The 18908-nt window shown below is 44.3% G+C and overlaps 1 protein-coding gene across 1 annotated transcript; it reads left to right on the top strand.

The window, feature by feature from the left end:
* Positions 1-495: 495 nt before the first annotated feature.
* Positions 496-10215, top strand: LRRN4 (leucine rich repeat neuronal 4). Its single transcript, XM_040612318.1, has 5 exons — positions 496-793; positions 2470-3190; positions 4430-4634; positions 6196-6336; positions 7500-10215. The coding sequence occupies exons 2-5, from the start codon at positions 2503-2505 to the stop codon at positions 8827-8829; spliced, it is 2364 nt and encodes a 787-aa protein (XP_040468252.1). The 5' UTR covers positions 496-793; positions 2470-2502; the 3' UTR covers positions 8830-10215.
* Positions 10216-18908: the final 8693 nt, after the last annotated feature.

Below are 18908 nucleotides of genomic sequence, written 5' to 3'. Positions count from 1 at the left end.
GATGAGAGAAGTAGCAGGAAAGGAATTCTCCCAAGCCATGCAGTACAGCAGATGCAGAACAGAGAACACAACCCACGCACAGCAGGATCGGAAGAGGCCTGCCAAGTCCATCACATACTGTGTGAGATGCCATAGGCCCTCTCCATAGGCTGAGAGAATTCCTCTCTGTGTGAGCAGCAGGTGAGTTTCACTTGCGACATTTCCCAAGGGCCTCCTTAGAAAAGTCCTTTGTCCTATGTGAGCATTTCCAGGACTTACTCCCAAGTGTAAGAATCTCAAGAGAGAACTATAAACACTTGAATCCTTTTATTGGCACCTAGAGAGCAACCAAAGCCCATGTCAGCAGAGCAAGCCTTAGCTTTACATCACTCTGATCTGTCAGCAAAGAAACACAATCATTCCTCTCCCTTCCCCCCTGTCAGTGGAAGACGTGAGAGCTGAGACTACTGACACTGATCTCTTCCCTTTACCCCCCTCTGCGTAGCCAGAGAGGGACGGAGCAGCCCTGCCTGAGCGTTGGGAAACAAGAGCCCTCCCACCCACCGACTCCAGGGCCAAGGGAGCGGGAGAGCTGCCTGGAGCCACCCCCTCTAGGCAGGGGGAAGCTGGATGCGGGGGAGCAGCCTGGAACAAACCTCGCCTGCGCTTGTGGGCAGAGCCATGAGCAGGGAAAGCTGGGAACAGAGAAGAGGCATTTCACGCTCTCGGCTGAGTCACCGAAGTGTATAAAATCAAGGCCAGGCAATCGGAGCCACGCAGAGCAGAGGCACGAGGCATCAGGACGTCTGGACAGGTACGTGCAAGCGGATGCGGTTTAGAGGCAGGGACTAAGATGAAATCTAAAATCGGCATCCAGCAGTCCAGTTCCTCCCATCCTCTCCCTGCCATGTGCTGATGGTGCAGGGAATTCAGCTGCTTCGGTGACCAAGAAACCCTGAGGCTGTTTGGTGCTTGCACAGTTCCAGATGATGAAAAGGACACAGGCAACCAAAATATATTATTTTGCTGGTCAAATATACTATTTTGCTGGTCCCTACTTCAAACCAGCAACAGATGACAGTCTGGGCAAGACCTGGCAACATTCAGGGAATAGCAAATAGCTGTTAAGGTTTGAAGTAAGTCTGAGATATTTCGTACTACATGGGGCTTCAGCCACCCCCCTATACTGTAATATATTTTTGGATGAGGAACGAGCACAATGCCTGGCAGCACAAAAGACAGCTCAGTAAGAAAAGCGCTAGTGTTGGGCTGTGGTTAATTCCCTCCTGTGACACAGATTACCTGCGCAGCCCTGGACAAGTCACTTAGGACCCTTTTTTAAAAAAAAAATAACAAAGGCAAAGCTGGGGTGGGATGAGGAGGGAGCACAGAGGGAACTGTAACACTGAATAAGGTGCTTCTTGGTACCCAGGCCTTTTGGGCCCTGATCCAGGAGCATACTCTTAGTTTCTGACCACTTTCACCAAGAAGTGGTTCAGAAGCTGCATCCTTCAGTATGTCCTTTCGCCAGCAGTCGGGCTGCGCGGCAGGTCTGCAGCACCCACCTGCAGCAGGGCCCCACTGGCAGAGGGGCTCCAGGGTGCTGCCAGCCAGTCAGGAGTGGAGGAGGAGGGTGAGTCTCACAGTGCCTTTGGGGTCCCCATCATGGCTGTCACTCAGAACGGGGCAGAACTGCCCTGGCAGAGCCCACACAAGCTGCAGGGTTTTGCTGTTTCAACTTCTGCTAAGGGAAGGAAAGTCCTTCCTAACCTGCTTTTATCCTAACAACACTTCTGCCTGCCCACCCCATTGCAACTCAGCCCAGCTTGGGCTCATATGTCCTTTAATTCTGACAAACCCTCCCCTGCCTTTGGATCCATACATTTGCTTTGTACATACAACCTCACAGAAAAAATCCCTTGCTACAGTCACACCCAAGTTCAGGTATCACCCCATTAGATAATTCTTCCCACTGGGCTGGCCAAACTGGGCACTATGCAGCAAAACAAACCAGTAGAGAGCAATATATAGTCATATATAGAAGTCAAGTCTCGTAACATGGCAATAGCCCTCTCCTGCAGCTTGTCCAGTATAGTACCGACTGGTGTTTTTATCCAGGAGCAGCACTGGCACTCCCTCATCCCCCAGTGCTGCTGGGGAGCCCACCTTCTGCGCTGTGGCTGTTCTGGGTGCCAGACTGGTACTGGGGGTACTGGTGTGGGAACCAGACACGTGATACAACTTGGTTGCTTTCTGCATGGAAAACTGTAGGTACACTTAGACCGCACAGTACTTCTGTCCCCGAGGGTTCATGTTTACTTAGGTTTAATTACAGAAGAGACATTAATTATCACTTCGCTGTCTGGATGCAGTAGGAAAGGACTTACAAATGTTTCACACTTAAATAGCTTGTAGCTGCCTGGAGGGATTTTAATTTAGCTCTTAATGCTGATGGTTTGTTTTCCCCTCCCTGAAACAAAACCCAAACAGATCTTGCAAGTTAATTCCAAGCCGCTTAGGAGGATGTTTTCACCCTTGCTCGTCCTCTCCCTGCTGGTGGGGAACACAGCGTCCAGCCGGGTGAGCAGAGCCGAGCCAGCAGCATCCAGGGATGTCACCACCTTTTTCCAGCTGGCTCAGGAAGACTCTTGGGAGAATGTTAATCTCACTAGCATGTCCTGTGAGGATCGAAAGAATGCGACATGGATCACCCTGCAGCTGACCAACAGCAGCCTGACAGCTTTCCCCATCTGCCTACCGGAGGCCCTGGAGACCTTGGATCTCAGCAACAACCTCTTAGAAGAGGTGAACGGCACGGAGATAGCAAACCTCCCACACCTGCACACCCTCTCGCTGCGGCAGAACCCTCTCCGGTCAGTTAGATGGGGACCTGAAGTACTCAGCAGTCTCCTCTCCCTGGACTTAAGCTTTAATAAACTGTCATCTGTGCCATCATGCCACAGCTCTGCCCTACCTAACTTGAGGTGGTTGTCCCTGGCTGGAAATCCACTGATTGAAATCCAGCCGCTGGCTTTTTCCTGTTACCCTCAACTACAGTTCCTGAACCTCTCTGCAACGCTGCTTGGGCAGAATGACAGCAGAGGAATTAGGGAGTCTGCTTTTGCCATCAGCACATCTCCCAGTGAGGCCATGAACACAACTGGAAACACCATCATCATGCTTGATCTGAGTGGGACCTTTCTTGAGAAAAGTAAGTTTCTGGATTTCCCGGTGTAGACATGGGGCTTGGTCAGGTCAGGGGCAGCAGAAGTTTTGCTGGGACAATAGCTCCTGTCCTGGCTGATCCCAGGATGGAGGGGGGAACATCCCATGCTGAAAGCTGCAAACAGCTGGTCCAAGTGTGAAAGGCACTCTCCAGCTGGTCGTGTAACTGCTGGGGGAGAAACTCTTAGGCAGACCAGCCTCCCAAAGGATGGGCAGAGACTAGACACCACGAACCAGGACTATTTGTCCCACTGCAGTCACCCACCTCCATCCTAATTTCACTGTCTGCTATTGGCAGTCATCCCACTGTCAGCCCTGAGATTAGCTTTAGGACACACAGGAGGAAATGAATTTCTCTTTCCAGATATGTTACCGAAATCCTTCTTTGTCTATCCCCACAGTTGCACTCTGCTTTATACCGCTGTATTGAAGTGGCACAGAGAGAGGCTTTTTGTGTCAACCGCAACTGGCCAAATTCTTCCACACAGCGAGACAATCCCTGCCCTGAGCAATTTACAGTGTAATTTTTTCTTTTGTCTGCTTCCCTGCCAGTCTCAGTTTATAACTGAGGTGGACAGATGTTAGATGCTTTGCCCAGCTGCCCTCTTCCTGGGTCAGAGCCAGGACTTAGGGACTCCTTGAGCTAGAGGTTTCACCTCAGCTCACATTTAACAGACACACCACCAAATTTCCTCCATGAGTTTGCCTAATCCCTCTTGTGGTAGTGACTTACACAACTGAGTCATGGGATGGAAAGGCAGTTTTGTGTAAGACCTATTCTTTCAGTTTTATGCCTCTCGGCTCTTCTTCCTGTGCTAGGAGAAATCAGATATTATCTGCCCCTCTCACACCAGTCAGGACTTTGTTGATCTCTCTGATCAACCCCTACCCACCACTTCTCTGAGCAGAGAAGTCCTTGTACATTTAATCTCACCTAACAGGAAAGCTATTCCATATCTCTTATCAGCTTTATTGCCCTTCTGTCTTCCCTTCTTTTCCTCTGTCCTGCGACAGCATGACCTGCAGGTAGTATTACAAAAATGTGATTGCATGGGTGTTTATACACTGGTGTACTGATTTTTGTTCTATTCCTTTCCTGAAGAGAATAGCTGCAGAAGACTACAGAGATATTTCATACCTCAATGAATTCAAAACATTTTTCTAGGCAGAAATCCACAAGAATGCTCTATTTAGGCAACAGGTATAAATCTTTTTTCTGCTTCAGTTGAACCAGAGTGGACCAGAGACTTGCCCAACCTCAGATCACTTCACCTGACAAAGATGTCACGATTAAAAAGCCTCAACACTGACTTCTTCAAGTCCATGCCTGGGCTCCAAGAGCTGAACTGTCAAGACTCCCCCTCACTGGGTTTCGTGAGGACAGAGATGTTTGACAGTGCTCCTCATCTGAGCCATCTCTCATTCGAGAAGTGAGTTTTCTTTTTTTTCTTCCTCACATAATGTTGCCTTTGCCTCACAGCACCATGGTGCCTGAGAGCTGATTTTTCTTGCAAAGTATGCTTCTTATCAAATATTTAGGAAGGAGGTATGGTCTTTTGTGCCATGGAGAAACATGCTGTCTTATACTCAGGTATGCCATGTAAAGCCTATGATGTAGACCTGATACAGTAGAAGAGGTGATACAGCCAAAAAAGGTGGCACAACACTCACAGCACAGTTACTGGTTGCTTGAGATTGTATCCATTGTGCTCCCGCTCTTCTGCCTTATCTCCCTGTCCAATGGATGAATTTGTCTAGCGCTGGTAAGATTAGCACAGATCCACTGAAGCCCACGTGTGATACAGACCACGCTTCCAACACAATTCCAATGGCAGTGTCTCACCAGAGGAGAAGTGGGTCACTGAGGGTTCCTTGCTCCACAAAGGATGAACGCGGACATTTGCTAAAATCTACACCTTGGAAGCAGTCAAAAATCCTGTCCCTTCCACTTTTAGCGGGAGAAATTAATATTAGTTCCTTGTTTGGCATTAGTAAAAGCAATGGCTTACTCGTTATTCTAGAGGTAACACCTCAGTGTGTGATTTGCTTGGTATATCACACGCCTGTTGAAACACTAAGGGGAAATAAAACTCTGAAAGTGATTTATCAAAATAAGAGCAGGTAAACTGCACACTGAACGGTCAGCATAAAGGAAAAGATTTGGAGAGCACCCTAAAAGTTTCCTGTAATACAGGCCCAGACTATAAATCCAGAAAACAAACACAAGAGCACTGGCTGTGCTCTAGGAACCATTCAGGGAAATAAACCCATTTAAGCAAAAAAAACCCCAGTGGATTCCACCCCCCACTGGATAGCCACACTGAATTTACACAGCACTTTACAATACCTACAGGAATACCGGTTCAAAGTGCTAAAAATCGTGACCCAAACCTAAAAAACAAACCAGAAGCAGTTAAAAGACAAAGACAAAAGAGCATCTTCTGAGCACTCAGACTGCAGGGAGGCCACATTATCACACTCCTGCAGCTAGGACAGCTTAACAGTGAAGGCAAGCAAGGTCTTCCTGTATCAGTCATTTGACTTTAGTAGGTGAGAGTCTATATTATGAAAGAGGCAATTAACATGAAGAGGATGATTGGCATACAGTCAAGCCATGACAAGCAGACTGAGAAGGAAGCTAGAGAAATCATAAAACGGTACGGTAACAAGTGTAGCCGAACGCATGATGGCAGAGCGACTGCCTTTCACAGAAGACCCTTGCCAAATGCTAAGCCCTTTCAGTTGCCACCTCTAAAGGTGTTAGCCCCCTACCACGCTTTTGTTACACTTTAACACACAGCAGCTACACTGTGCAAATGAGAGATGGTTAGCCTGGACTTGAAAATGCAGAATGGTGATGTTGATAACTGGCTGCTTCCGAGGGAACTGGGAATATTGCTTTGTGTCTTACACATGCTGAGATACTAAGCACACTCCAGTCCTTGGTACGTAGCTTAGTGCTTGCTAATTATTTCATTTGTCATCTCGCAGCTGTAACCTGAGTTCCTTTAATCCTTGGAATATCAGTTCATCGAATAGCAGCATCATTATCAACTTGTACGGAAATCCTCTGTTATGTGACTGCCAGCTCTCCTGGCTGCTCTCCGTACCCAACAAAGTTGTACTGCAAAAGTAAGTGAGTTCAAGGAGATAAAATAACGCTCTTCAGACACAACTTACATGTCTAAGTATTTTGGGGACCAAACATTCACCATCATCTATGTTACTCAAATTCTTTGTGTGTTCTTCCCTTCCACAAGAGGTAGAAACGCAAAACAGTCCCCTTCAGGGACAAAGCGTGGCTGAGTTAGATTTGCATGTAGGCAAATCCGGTGGGTACATGTAGAACAGTATAAAGTGTAATTAGCTGTGGATTCTACTTTAAGGTGAGAATAGCTTATTTTCTCTCTATTTCAGTTCATATTTCTCTGTTAGCTGGAGATAAAAAATGAGCTAGCTTGGTGGCCTTGATATGGGCCAGCACTGGGTGCAGAAACCGGACGACTTTGCAAGAACTTTAGCAAATTATTTCCTCCTTGCCCTTGCATTCCCAAAGCCTACTTCAGCACAGGCAGTCAGCAAAATCCCTTGCAAATAGCACCGTTTGTCACCTATTGTTTTCATGCTCTCCTACAGTTTGACAGACTAATTACAATAAGCTGTAGTTAAAAGAAGTACTTTGCATGTGTATGATCTCTTTCTTTTGAAAGGCCACCAAGAAGATTTGTCATTCTTAGCAGAGAGAGCAGGGAAGTAGATTGTTAACATTAGATTATTTCTCATCAGGATGAGCTTAGCAGTTGCATTCTTTACAAAAACAAGCAATGCCTGAGTAAAGAAAGAGTTTAGTCATTGAAAAGCACATCCCGTAGCAGCACAGCTCCAGCTGCCTAAACCAGCTGGCTTAAGGATCTTGGGGACCACATTACAGCTTTCTGCATGTGTTCCCCTCTTAGTGTGGCATTAAAGTCTGACCCTTTATGATGAGTTGTCATGACCCCCAACACTCTTGCTAAGGTTCACAGTCCTTGTACTAAAGGATGCTTCCTCTCAGGCAAAAGATATTCAAAACAAAATACAAAACCAAAAAGCCAGTCAGCTAAGTTCCCAGTGTTGTGGAAAGCCATCTGCCAAGCACAGGACTATTGTTAAGACAACTTACCTTTGGTCTAGGTTTCACGTCTTCTTTAATATAAAAACAGTTTTTGGACAGCAGGTTGCCAATTCCAATCTTGGCAGCCTTACGGGAGCCTGTAATGTTCTTGTGGATCTTTTCTAATTTGTCCCCTCTGCAGGGCTTGGAAGACTTTTTGCAACACATCCCAGGAAGACTGGGGCAGACCTTCAACATCTTTTTCACTGCTAGAGCTCTACAACAAATGCCAGTCTGAGAGAAATGTTACACTGCACGATTCAAAGACGCCCTCTCCAAAACACGATGCTTTCAGCCTCACCGGTTATGACACCACTGCTGTAGCAACAACAGTAGACTCTGCTCCACTAACCAAAGACACTTACACCAGCTCCCTAATTCAGAAGAATGTAACGAGCACAGCTGCAGCCAACCCAACTGAGCCAATGCTCACAAAGGCCAACAGTTCCTCCCATGAGGAGGTGGCAGCTGCTGAATTCACGAGCCATCTCCCTTCTTCCACGTCCATAACAACCTCCCTGGGTTTTCTCAGAGAGCTCTATAGTCAGCCCTCAAATTATGGCTACACAAGTCAAACTGAAACAGACCCGCTAAAGAGAGAGCTCAGAACAACCGATGCAACATTTCCCCAGAAAGGCCCGTTCAACCAACCCACTAGTGATTATTCTACTAGAGCAACAGGAAACCCCAACACCACTGACCATTATATGCACTCCTTTGCCACTCATGCTGGGGAAGGCACACCACATATGAACCTACCACAGCTGAACTCCACGAGGACCGACGCTCAGTCAGAGCCTGCATCCACCAGATCATTGATACACTATGTAGATGACTACGATTACGATGAACAGTCAACAAAACCTCCAGTGCAGGCATATACCTCCTGTGACTACAATCCCTGTAGGCACCTTCAGAAGCCATGCAGTGAACTGCAGAATGCATCCCCGTGTTTATGTCCTGGCATGTCGAGGGAAGATGAGGTTCCAGATCCACCAAGGCTCAGAGAGGTGTCTGAAGTTACAGACAGCTCTGCACAGATACGCTGGTGTGCCCCAAATTCAGTTGTTCACACCTATAAGCTGACACTTCATGCCCAAGGCAATGAGGACAGACAGTTTGTCCTGGACAATATTTATTCCACAGCAAGGCAATACACTCTGTATAATCTATTACCATACACCACTTACCACATTTGTGTGACTGCTTCGAACAAAGCAGGGTCAAGCCAGCCAGCGAGTCAGGGAATTCCAGGTAATTCATGTACCAAATTTAAAACAAAACCTAGCTACAAGTGTGTCTTTGCTGCTCTGTCTGCAGCAAGTGGACTCTTTCTCATTTCCACTATTATTTTGTCTGTTTGTCTGTGCAAGGCATGTAAAAAGCCTCAGAGTGAGCAATATGGTACACACTTAGTCTCTTATAAGAACCCAGCATTTGATTATCCGTTAAAACTACAAACCACTAATTAGCTCTAGGTGATTGTTCCACACCTTCAAAGCTCACTGTCTCTATCACCTTGGTACGTGTTTGCGAGAATCACAAAATGTCCTTCAGCAAACCTACAAAAGACCAGACTTCATAGCCCTTATGTTTCTAAGGGAGAGAAAAGCACACAAAAAAAAAAGAGAAAAAATAATAATGAAGGTAGTCAAACAGAAAAAAGTCCTTGGACTCTTGTTCATTTGCTACGCAGCAGCAAACCTGACACTAACCTTGAAAAGTTGTGTTTACGATCACTTACAAATATTCTAGCATACATTTCACACAGTGAGAGGCTGCCTTGCCCACTGTCTGTCTCCAGTATGTCTCATGAATACAGCCCGCTAAAGCCATGACCCAAGATGCATCTAGCTAAGCAAGATAAGACTCTGCTTTTATTCGTGTAAGTGAAGTTGGGTTCTCAGTTTCTAATGTCCATATAAAGTTACTATGCAAAAAGAGAGTACTACTGGAAGGAGTGAGGGAAAGGCCTCCTCGGGCTCAGTGGCAAGGTGCTGTGCAGACCTAACTCCATTAAATAACTCCCATGACTGTAACTGCTCAGCCTAACTTCAGGTCAGGAAACAGAAACATGAAGATTAATTGTAAAAAAGGACACTGCAGGATACTTAGGGGAGAGATAATTGTTTTGTTCTGACTTTGTATGATGTTTTCTACAAGTGAGGCTCCCACCAGTTCGCAGGCAGTGAGGAGTCTGCAGTACAGCAGTAACCCACAGAAGCGGGGAACACATTAGCATTTGCTTCACAATTGATTTTAAGCAGAGGTGATTGCTCAGATCCCATCCACAGATTTTGCAGGGTGACGACTTACCTCATACAGAGGCAAAGAGCCAAGTAATGAAACAATTTAATGCCTGTGTTGCTGAGACTTGAAAAACTGAACACCCATCCACTAGCAGCAGGCAGTTATGCAGGCATTTTTCAAATGTACTTTTGGGTGCTAATTTCTGCTACAAAATTAGTAAGAGATGCTGAAAGTTCCAGTTCTTCAGTGGCTTTGAGCATGCCATTAAAATTCCGAGATGTTTGTGTAAGGGGAGGCGTTTGTCCTGATCAGATACTTTCTATTTGGAGACCCATAGGTTTCTGTTCCAGTAGCTGTGAGTTTCTGCTGCTGTGTACTGCTGTATAGATATGTAAAATCCCCCCAGAGCTCAGAGAGTGAAAGTTGCTATACAGTGTAAAAAAGTCTATGTTCTGTTCATTTATTTTTTTAATGTTTCCAGTATTAATGGAAATAAAAGGTACAGAATTGAGTTCTGGTTCTTTGTTAAAGACCTAGATCTTCGTGTTGTCTTTACTATCTACAACATTTAGCCTGAGAAATTAAACATTTTGTTGTTTTGGAACAAACTTTCAGCATATAGTAATGTTTTTATTATGGTAAATTTGTGTTCTCTGATGTCATAAGAGCTTTCATTTTGTATGTGCATAAGGTGGCCTCTGCCATCCTCACCACTATGAGCTGGTGGTCCTTTCATGGATGTTTGTCCTTTCCCCTACACCAGTGCTGGGAATGACACTGTCATCGGACTGATGCTTGTTGCAAATTCCTGCCGTGTCTGTCCTGAGCTGCTGAGCTTGGCTGAGCCTCATGACTCAAACTCACAATAGAATTGAAATGCAAATAGAGAAGCCAGGATGGCGTCACCTCTCACTTTGAAAACCTCTTTTATTTTCATATTCTGGTAGTTCAGACTTCATTTTTCATATTTATTTCTGGCCTTTTTTCCCCCTGCATTTTCTGGAAGGTCTAGTGAACAGGCATAGATGATACTTTAACTTCATTTGGAGTGAGCAGGAACCTTCAGTCTTTGACTCACTATTCCAAAGTGGGGCAGAGATCATATACTCCCTTGGGTTTGCACAACACAGCTCTAAGAGACCTTGACAGGGGTCTTTGGTATTACCAGAAACAGAAACAAAGTGGAGCAAAATCAGAGATTTGTGAATAGCAATTTCTAGTCTTGAAGATTAGCTCTAGAGGAGAAGGACAAAAAAACCACCACAGCTAAAAATAAAGATTGTTCCATCTTAACGATAAGTTAGCCCAAAGCCATCATTTACAATGAGATTTTGAGAGGATACATCTTAACTACACTTTACAACATTGCAACACTCATAATCACTGCAACACCTAACTAGAAAGCCACAAGGCTCAGCAGAAGATGTGCCAGTAAGAGGATTTGACTTCTTGAGGGCCAGTGACCAGGGACACTCCAATCTGACATCACCTGGAAGCACAACCTTATACCAACCCTAGTCTCTTGAACCTTCCCACCTGTTGTGAGATGCAGGTTCATCATGACTGATTCCTTCAACCAGTTCTCACTCCTGACTTTTCACAGGTCTTCACTGCCCTCAAGCCAAAGCAACATGTCAAAGCCTCCCATTCTTTAAAAGTCCCCTTCCTGGGAGCCAGGCAAATTAGTCCCACTCCCATGTCCCCTACTTGTACTTAAAATAACCCTCAACAGCTGATGAACCATCATGAAGCACAGACCCCCAGCTAGGGGTAGTATCTCTCTCTAGCCCAATTACGCTCCACCCTTTCACAAGTGGGATGTAAGAGATTTAGCAGCAGGATTCAAAACATGGGACTTTTATTTCTCGACATTTCTGGTAAATATCAGTGCTTCAGGTGCATAAGTGCTTTCCCCACCACTACCACTTTATAGTTTCACCAATTTTATTTTAGTAATGATCAACTTCACTGCATTGTAATTTTTCCCTTCTATTTGAATCAGTGCTTCACTTTTTCCTGATATTTGTGCTAAGCTGCAACCACTCTTCCTTGGATATATTATATATACATTCTGAAATAATTTTCAGGTCACAAAAGCTAATGGCTTTATCCTGTCATAGCTCAAAAATTCCAGCTTAGATAAAAAATCCTCCATTGTATTTCCACCCAAAACTTGCGTTGTCTTGTAAATAGCTGCTGCAGCCCAAGAAGAGGTAAAATGGCACTCTAGTCAAAAGGGCAACTTTCATTTGAGTAAGTCACAGTATTTTCAAAGTAACTATTCAAGTATAAAATCTTTCTTTGAAAGCACTGCTTATTGCTAGTTCTTAAAAACAGTGTATACTTCTAGAAAAACTGATTCACCACATTATTCCCTATAGATTTTTTTACTGTAGCTGTACCTACTGATTTAGAAAGTAAACCCTAAAAAGCAAGCAGCATTTTAATCATTAAGGTAAAGTTATCTTGAAGCCCATTTTCTGACTTCTACATAATCCAAGTATAACTGCAAAAAAAAACCTCTGTTACCCCATTCCCCAACCTCAGAACTCAGCCCTGCCATTCTTGTAAACACAACTAACAACTACTTTGGACATTTCCTGTATTGTCATTGCTTTGGATAGTCACAAGCAGTGGAGCCGGCTCTCACCGTGCTGCTTGGGACTGGAGCGGGTGAGGAGAGCAACCAGGGAGCGAAACGGAAACTTTCCCACCCACGCATAAAGCCATGTTGAAGTTGCCCAGCTCTCCTGGTTGTTCCTCCCCCTCTTCCTGTTTGCACCCAACAGCAAATCCTGTTTGCGTCTCCAACCCCAAAGACATAAACCTTTGGCAGTGTGACTGGGATACCCAAACATATCTGAAACAATTTTACAAACTAAAAAAAGCCAACCCATTAAAAAAACCCACAAACTAATAATCCACTTACTGTTTCACAGTTCAGCTTGTCCTGTTTCTCTGTGAAAGGAAGATCACTTGGGGGAAGCGCAGACAGCATTTAAGTATGTTTTCTGAAGAGCTTGTGTAATTTTTTTCTCTGGCTTTTCTTCCTAAGAAGAAACCATTATTTGCATTCCTAAGAACCTTCTCCATTTGCTTGTCAATTTTTTCTTCTTTTTATAGAACCAAGTTAAAGCAAAAGAAGTCCAAAATAGCCAGTGGTGCATGTGGGTGCATCCCCAGGGTGTCACGGCAGAAGTGCATGCTGCTCCATCTCTAAGTTGGCATTTGAAAATCAGTCACTGAGTCTCATGCAGAAACACTCTGGGAAAGGGAGCCGATCCCTGAAAATGCCTCCGTGCAGTAAAAAAGCAGCTCTCTAAGGGCCAGAACCCACGCAGGCAAAGGCCTTGCTGGCTGTCAGGGAACAGAGAGGGACCACCGTGTCTTTGGTACAACAGCTGCCATTTAGAGAAGCAGTCACCAAGAGCCCTGTCCTGGGCAGCAGGAGCGGGTGGGTAGGAAAGCCCAGCACAGCAGGACTGGGCGCTTCAGCCTGATCCACTTCGGTGACAGAAGGGAGCCTGCTTTTGAGAGTTGTCCCCGGCCAGAATTGTGAGAGGCATTTAATGGGCCAGCTGGGAGACAAAGCAGCCCAAGGCAGGGACCTCACATCATACCACTGGCTTTTATCAGCCTCTTCCTGCAAGGATGCAAAAATCAAACCACCATGCTCATTCGGCAAGCACTGCACTCCTCCGCAGCAATCTCCAGAAAAATGCATTCATGTGGTGTTAGAAACGAGGATGCCTCTGAGGGTTCAAGACCTTGCTTGCCAAGAATCATCTGATTTGCACTTTACCTGTGAAATACAGAGATACTTATCACAGGTGCGAACATGTTTCATGTTTGCGGAAACAGACACTAATAAAAGAACATGTTTAAACTCCGGGTGCTTTTTCTTTTTATCAGCTGTCCAAAGTATGCAGAGTTTGTTTTGAAGCAGGGTAATATATTACAAAAATAATTCCAACCTCTTTAAAAAGTAATCAAGCAGGACAACAAATTATATTCTTTTGAAATATATTCAGGAAACAATCCCTTACAGCCAGGCTGGTGTTATGCTGTCATCTAGAGGGAGCGAGTGGAAATCATCTCCCCAGGTACTCTCCCACACGGAAATACTCGCTTTCACCGAAGACCCTCAGCCTGCACCCTACAAACCAAGGCTTGCTAACTTACACTACCCGTTGCTCACCTGTGTGCACCTGTGTATGCTTATTAATAACAACCGAAGGGAAAGAAAGCAGAAGTGCTAAGAATTAACAGTAGCAACAGTCCCAGTTCCATAGCTGGCATTCAGCAGCTCATTTGTCCCTCTCTCTAATTCTTCCTGTAGCCTGACAACCAGCATTTCTCTGCCAACTTGACACTCATAAGGAAAAATGTAAAATTTTTCTTAAGAGCAAGGAGGGGATTACTGTCTGGGAAAACCCAAACCAGTAAATCAGTCTACAAGTGCAATAAGACTTTTTAAAAATATTGTAGATTTTGGAAACAGAGATCAGATACCATTCATTGCGCTTATGGGAGGGGGAAAGGCAAGAATTCATTGTTTTTTCATTCAGCACAGACAAAGATAAGTAACATTAAGTATGTTTGTGTTATTTGGTATCTTGAAATTCATTTGCCATATCATATTACTGTGGAATAGTACAATAACTGGATGGGGATCTTCTAAGCAGCTCTTACCTGCCTCAAAACCCACTGACGATTCAACTGATGCTTGTGGATTTTGTAGATCCAGGGCACAGTGGTGCCTTTTATAGTGCTGGGCAGAGAAATGGACCATGCTCTGAGCCGTGCCGCAGTACCTACGCGGTCTGCCTAGCCAGGTGCAGTGCCCCTGCAGCATCTGGTTACTCAGTACCTGAGCAGATCAGTGCCCCAGGCCCACTGATACATATAATTGATCTGCCCGTATGCAAAATGCAGCGGTTTGCATGCCCCAGCTCTAGCACCTCTGAAGACTCAGGGGCTGCCAAGCAAGCGTGAAATAAATAATCTCCATTTTCACTGCTAGAGTTGACCAACCCCTAACTTCAAGCTGACACTTCCCATACCACAACACATTGCTAAGAGTGCTTTGACAAATGTAGCCACCTTTAAAGCACAATCTTTGAAAAAAAGGTCTGAATCTATAGGAATCTCTTATAGCAAACTCTGCACAGGATTAGCAATGTTTACGCTACTGTCTTAGCAGAACAAAGTCACTATAAACACAGTATTTTTCTTCTCTTCCAAACCACGGTGCAGCACTGTATTTTGTACTGCTACTTAATCCTCACCCTTCAGTGCTGGATGGTATTACCTACAAGTACATGTAAGAAGATAATACTGTGTATTTCTTATATTCAATACTGCACATTGTGTATTTCCTGACATACTACCACAGTACATGTCCTCATTTTTGCTAGATCTTTTGCTGAAAAGGCTGGATGAGCAGCATTTTCAACTCTTTACCATGGCTCTCAGACTATATATATTTTTTAAAGGAACATAAGGGAGAAAAAACCCTCAGAAGGGTTTGTGTGGAGGGAGTGTGAGAAAAGGGACAAAAAGTCTCCACAATACATAGCCTATTGGATACACCCAGAGCGGGAGAGTACCAAAGTAAATCAAAACAAGTAAAAGACCCCCAAGAGAAGTCCATAAACCCCATTTGCCGTCTCCTCCAGAAGGTGGAAGCAGCGGTGCAGCTAACCCTGCCATGCGGGCGGGCCGTGCCGGCAGGTCCTGCAGGGCTCTAACCGGGGCACAGCGCTCCCCCACCACGAACCATAACCTCTGGGCTGAAACTCTAGCCAGAAGAGAAAGGAATCACACGTTCAGCGCTAGGTAGAGACTTTCTTCTTCCTTGAAAAACTAAAATCTACTTGTTGTGCAAAATATTTTGTGCTAGGAAGGCATGAGTATTGCGTTTATTAAGTGTTTAGAAGCCACTTCTCTTATCTGAGCATGATTAAGTGATGATTCTTAATAACTTATCTAAGGCCATTAGGTGAAATGATGTCACCTTCTCTTTGGCAATCATTTGTTATGCTGTCATCAGTACTGCCTTGAGAATAGCTGGCAAGTTATCTCCAGGAAAAAAGACCCTACATGAGTCTGATGGTTATATCCAACCTGACGTAAGTGCACTAAGTAGTAAAGATACACAACCCAGGCATTTTTTCCTTGCAAAAAGGACAGAGATGCAAATATTCCCAGAAGTCCCATTTTATCCTAATCCTATGTTTAGTTGTCCGCTGATGATATTTATGCTGTGAAGGTTGTTCATGTTGTTCACATTGCAGCAGAACTAGCAAGGTCCACTTGATATTAGGACTCCATTTGACAAGATGCTGCACAAACAGCGAGTAAAAAAGCGTATCATCTAACTGCACCGGACTAGAAACAGTTGAGGAAGAAAAAGAGAGACAGAGGTGATGTGATCCTCCCAGAGTCTCAAGCACCTTGTACAGCTGTGACTATCAAAGAAGTTTGATGCTGATAGCAGTTCATTGCCTCCGTCTGAGTAAAGTGAAACTTTGAAAGCTGCAGAAGCATTGTGCCACTGATGAACATCCCAGAAGGACTGAGCTCTGTCCTCAGCGTGCTTTTAAAAATCTCTCTTCTCTGCGCAGCTGCCCATTTACAGAAAGCCAGAAAACGCAGAGTTTATACCACTTTTAGTCAAAATTGGCTATAGATCCAAGTTCTATTTGAAGGACAGAGTACTAAGCACATAGATCTCATTTTTTTCAAGAAACTAAGCCAAAAAAACCAAACCAGATCATGCATGTGGGTGTTTTCTGCATGATTTGTTATCATCTCACTGCTCCTTGAAAATGCTGAATAAGGTTGAACAGCCAGAAATGATGATAAGAGGGTAAGAAAAACAATATAATGTGCAGGCAACTCTGAGTCTAAACTCAGCTCTAAAACAAGTCTGGAACGCTTCTGCGAGCGATGGCTCTAAAAATGACCTAGCAAGAAATTTGGTCCTTTGGGTCTGCTGCCTGAAACCTCAGCCTTCACCCTGACATGAAGTTGAACTTCAACAGCAAGTCTGATTGATGTTAAGCTGTCTCAGCTAACTTTCCCAAAAGCAACACGAAATTATGAATACCTAAGAAATGTCTCTTCACAACCCTCTGCTTGGATCAATGTTAACAAGTGACACACAGGTCAATGGGACACCGCAGGAAGAAGCCTAACCATAAGGCTGCCCCTAAATATGCACTAGTAAAAAGAAAAAAATAATCTCTATTTCACATAGAATGAAGCAAAAACCCTGAGTAGTAGCCAAAGCCCTAAATAAAACTCAACAGCTTGATAGCCCTACATATCTGCTTATCTAAATTACAAATAACAGGCACAAAACCAGTAATAAAACACAATGCATGCTCTGGGTTCAGTCTCCACCCAGTGACACCTTCAGACATGCAATGACCTAAGATCAAACCAAACTCTAGCCAAGGAGTTTCTATTGGACACAGAACGAGGCAGATGAAGATGACACTGGATGACAACAGCCTTTAAATTAGCCAGACAACTCCTTTTAAATCCAGTGCAAACCTGATGGCACAGGCTAACGCTTACAAAACCCTTAATCCGAACTGAGCCCTGAAGCCTAGCTCTAGAGAAGCAACCCTGCCAGACCAAAATTATTAGTAAGAAGGTAGCTGCTAACCATTGCAGCCCTAAACTTAGCTCACCAGCTTGTTAAATAACAAGTTAAAGTCCAGGCTCTCCACCCAGCTATGGAAAAAACCTCCAACCCCAAATGATTTGTAACACTACAGGGGCTGTTTTTGCCACACATGAGCTATGTGTAGCAAGGTGGCTGTGACAGCAACACGTCTAACCTTCATTTCCTTCAAAATCCTGAAAAACCCTTGCTCCTAAGCCTAGTGCAACATTGAGCAGCATATGCTCACAGATGGTAAGAGCATACAAGCTAGCTGTGTCAGAAAACCAGGGCCTTCGCACCTCTTTGGCATCACCAAATTCAAAACCTCGTTCAGCACCAGAGAAGCACTATGTGCCACTGCCTGAATTCACACAATACCCTGAAATGTAGCTATAACACTTATATACATTCAGGAGAAACCAGGAGCCTCCTGTAATACCACAACAAAATCTAAATGATGCCTAACTTGAGGCGACAAGCGGATGGCCAGCTACAGCAACCTAAACGTACCTCAATAGCTCTTTTAAAAGCTTGGCACTCTATGGATTCTAGCTTTAATGTTGCATTAGCGTTAAATGTCCAGGATTTAGTGCTGTTTCCATCGCTGCTTGAGATACTTTAAGATCAGTGTCAGAGTCCCCAGTGATCTCGGTCATTTACGATGCCTTTCTGATGATTTGGAAGGTGATATAAATGCAGGTCAAGCCTCTTACTAGCAGACCTTTCCCCTGTCTATGGCCTGGATGTATCGCTACCTTTTTATGTAAAACTCTTTTTTTCTCTGCCTGTTAAAATATAAATGAAAATAAAAAGTCAAAGATAATTCACTTCCAAAACCTTCTCTCTATAATCTCCAACAGACAAAGAGCAGTTATCTACGTTTCAGTGGTGCATAAATCCAGTGAAAAAAATCCAAAGCAACTGTTAAGAACAGGTGAGAGATTATGAAATCATGTGACTACGGAGTCTTTTTTCCCTGTTTTTTTTCCTGACAACAGAGCTGTCCAAATGCTTGATTTTTATGTATCACCAGACAAAGCTGGCACTAGAAAATTGCTCGCCATGAGGATATGCTTCACGTGCAGTGAGCTCCTGATATAGATGAAGATACTTGGAAACTGAGCTCAAGAGCTCACATTCTTTGCCCGTTTCTTACAACGTACTGTCTTACATCAGCAGCACCTCACTAGTGCAGGGACACATTTCTTGTATAACTGTCTCTACACGGGAGCACCGTACTAGCACTGCCATATCATAGATTCTGACTTTTCACATCCAGTCAGAAAGGGATAGGCCATAAAAATGCTGTGGTTTAGATATTACTTGGGCATTTTTCTTTCAGTCAGAACTCTTTGGAGCTGCTGTGTCTTACTGTGTCTTACTTTGAACAGCATACAAAATTAATTCACTTTGTGGATTCAAGTATATGCTTTGCATCAGAACCATATTATGTTTGTATTCTGTTCAAGCTGCAGAAAATAATTTAAAGAGCTATTCAGAAATCCCCAAAAGACAGGCATACAGAAGCATCTTGTATCAATACAGTAGTTGAAGCAAGATCCTCCTAAGAGATGTGAGCTATCTTTCAACTCTAACATTATTTTTATTGGTAATAAAGCCTACCTT

The sequence above is a fragment of the Falco naumanni genome, chromosome 12 (genome assembly GCF_017639655.2).
Source record: "Falco naumanni isolate bFalNau1 chromosome 12, bFalNau1.pat, whole genome shotgun sequence".
Classification (NCBI taxonomy): Eukaryota; Metazoa; Chordata; class Aves; order Falconiformes; family Falconidae; genus Falco; species Falco naumanni.
This window is presented reverse-complemented; position numbering and strand designations above follow the sequence as displayed.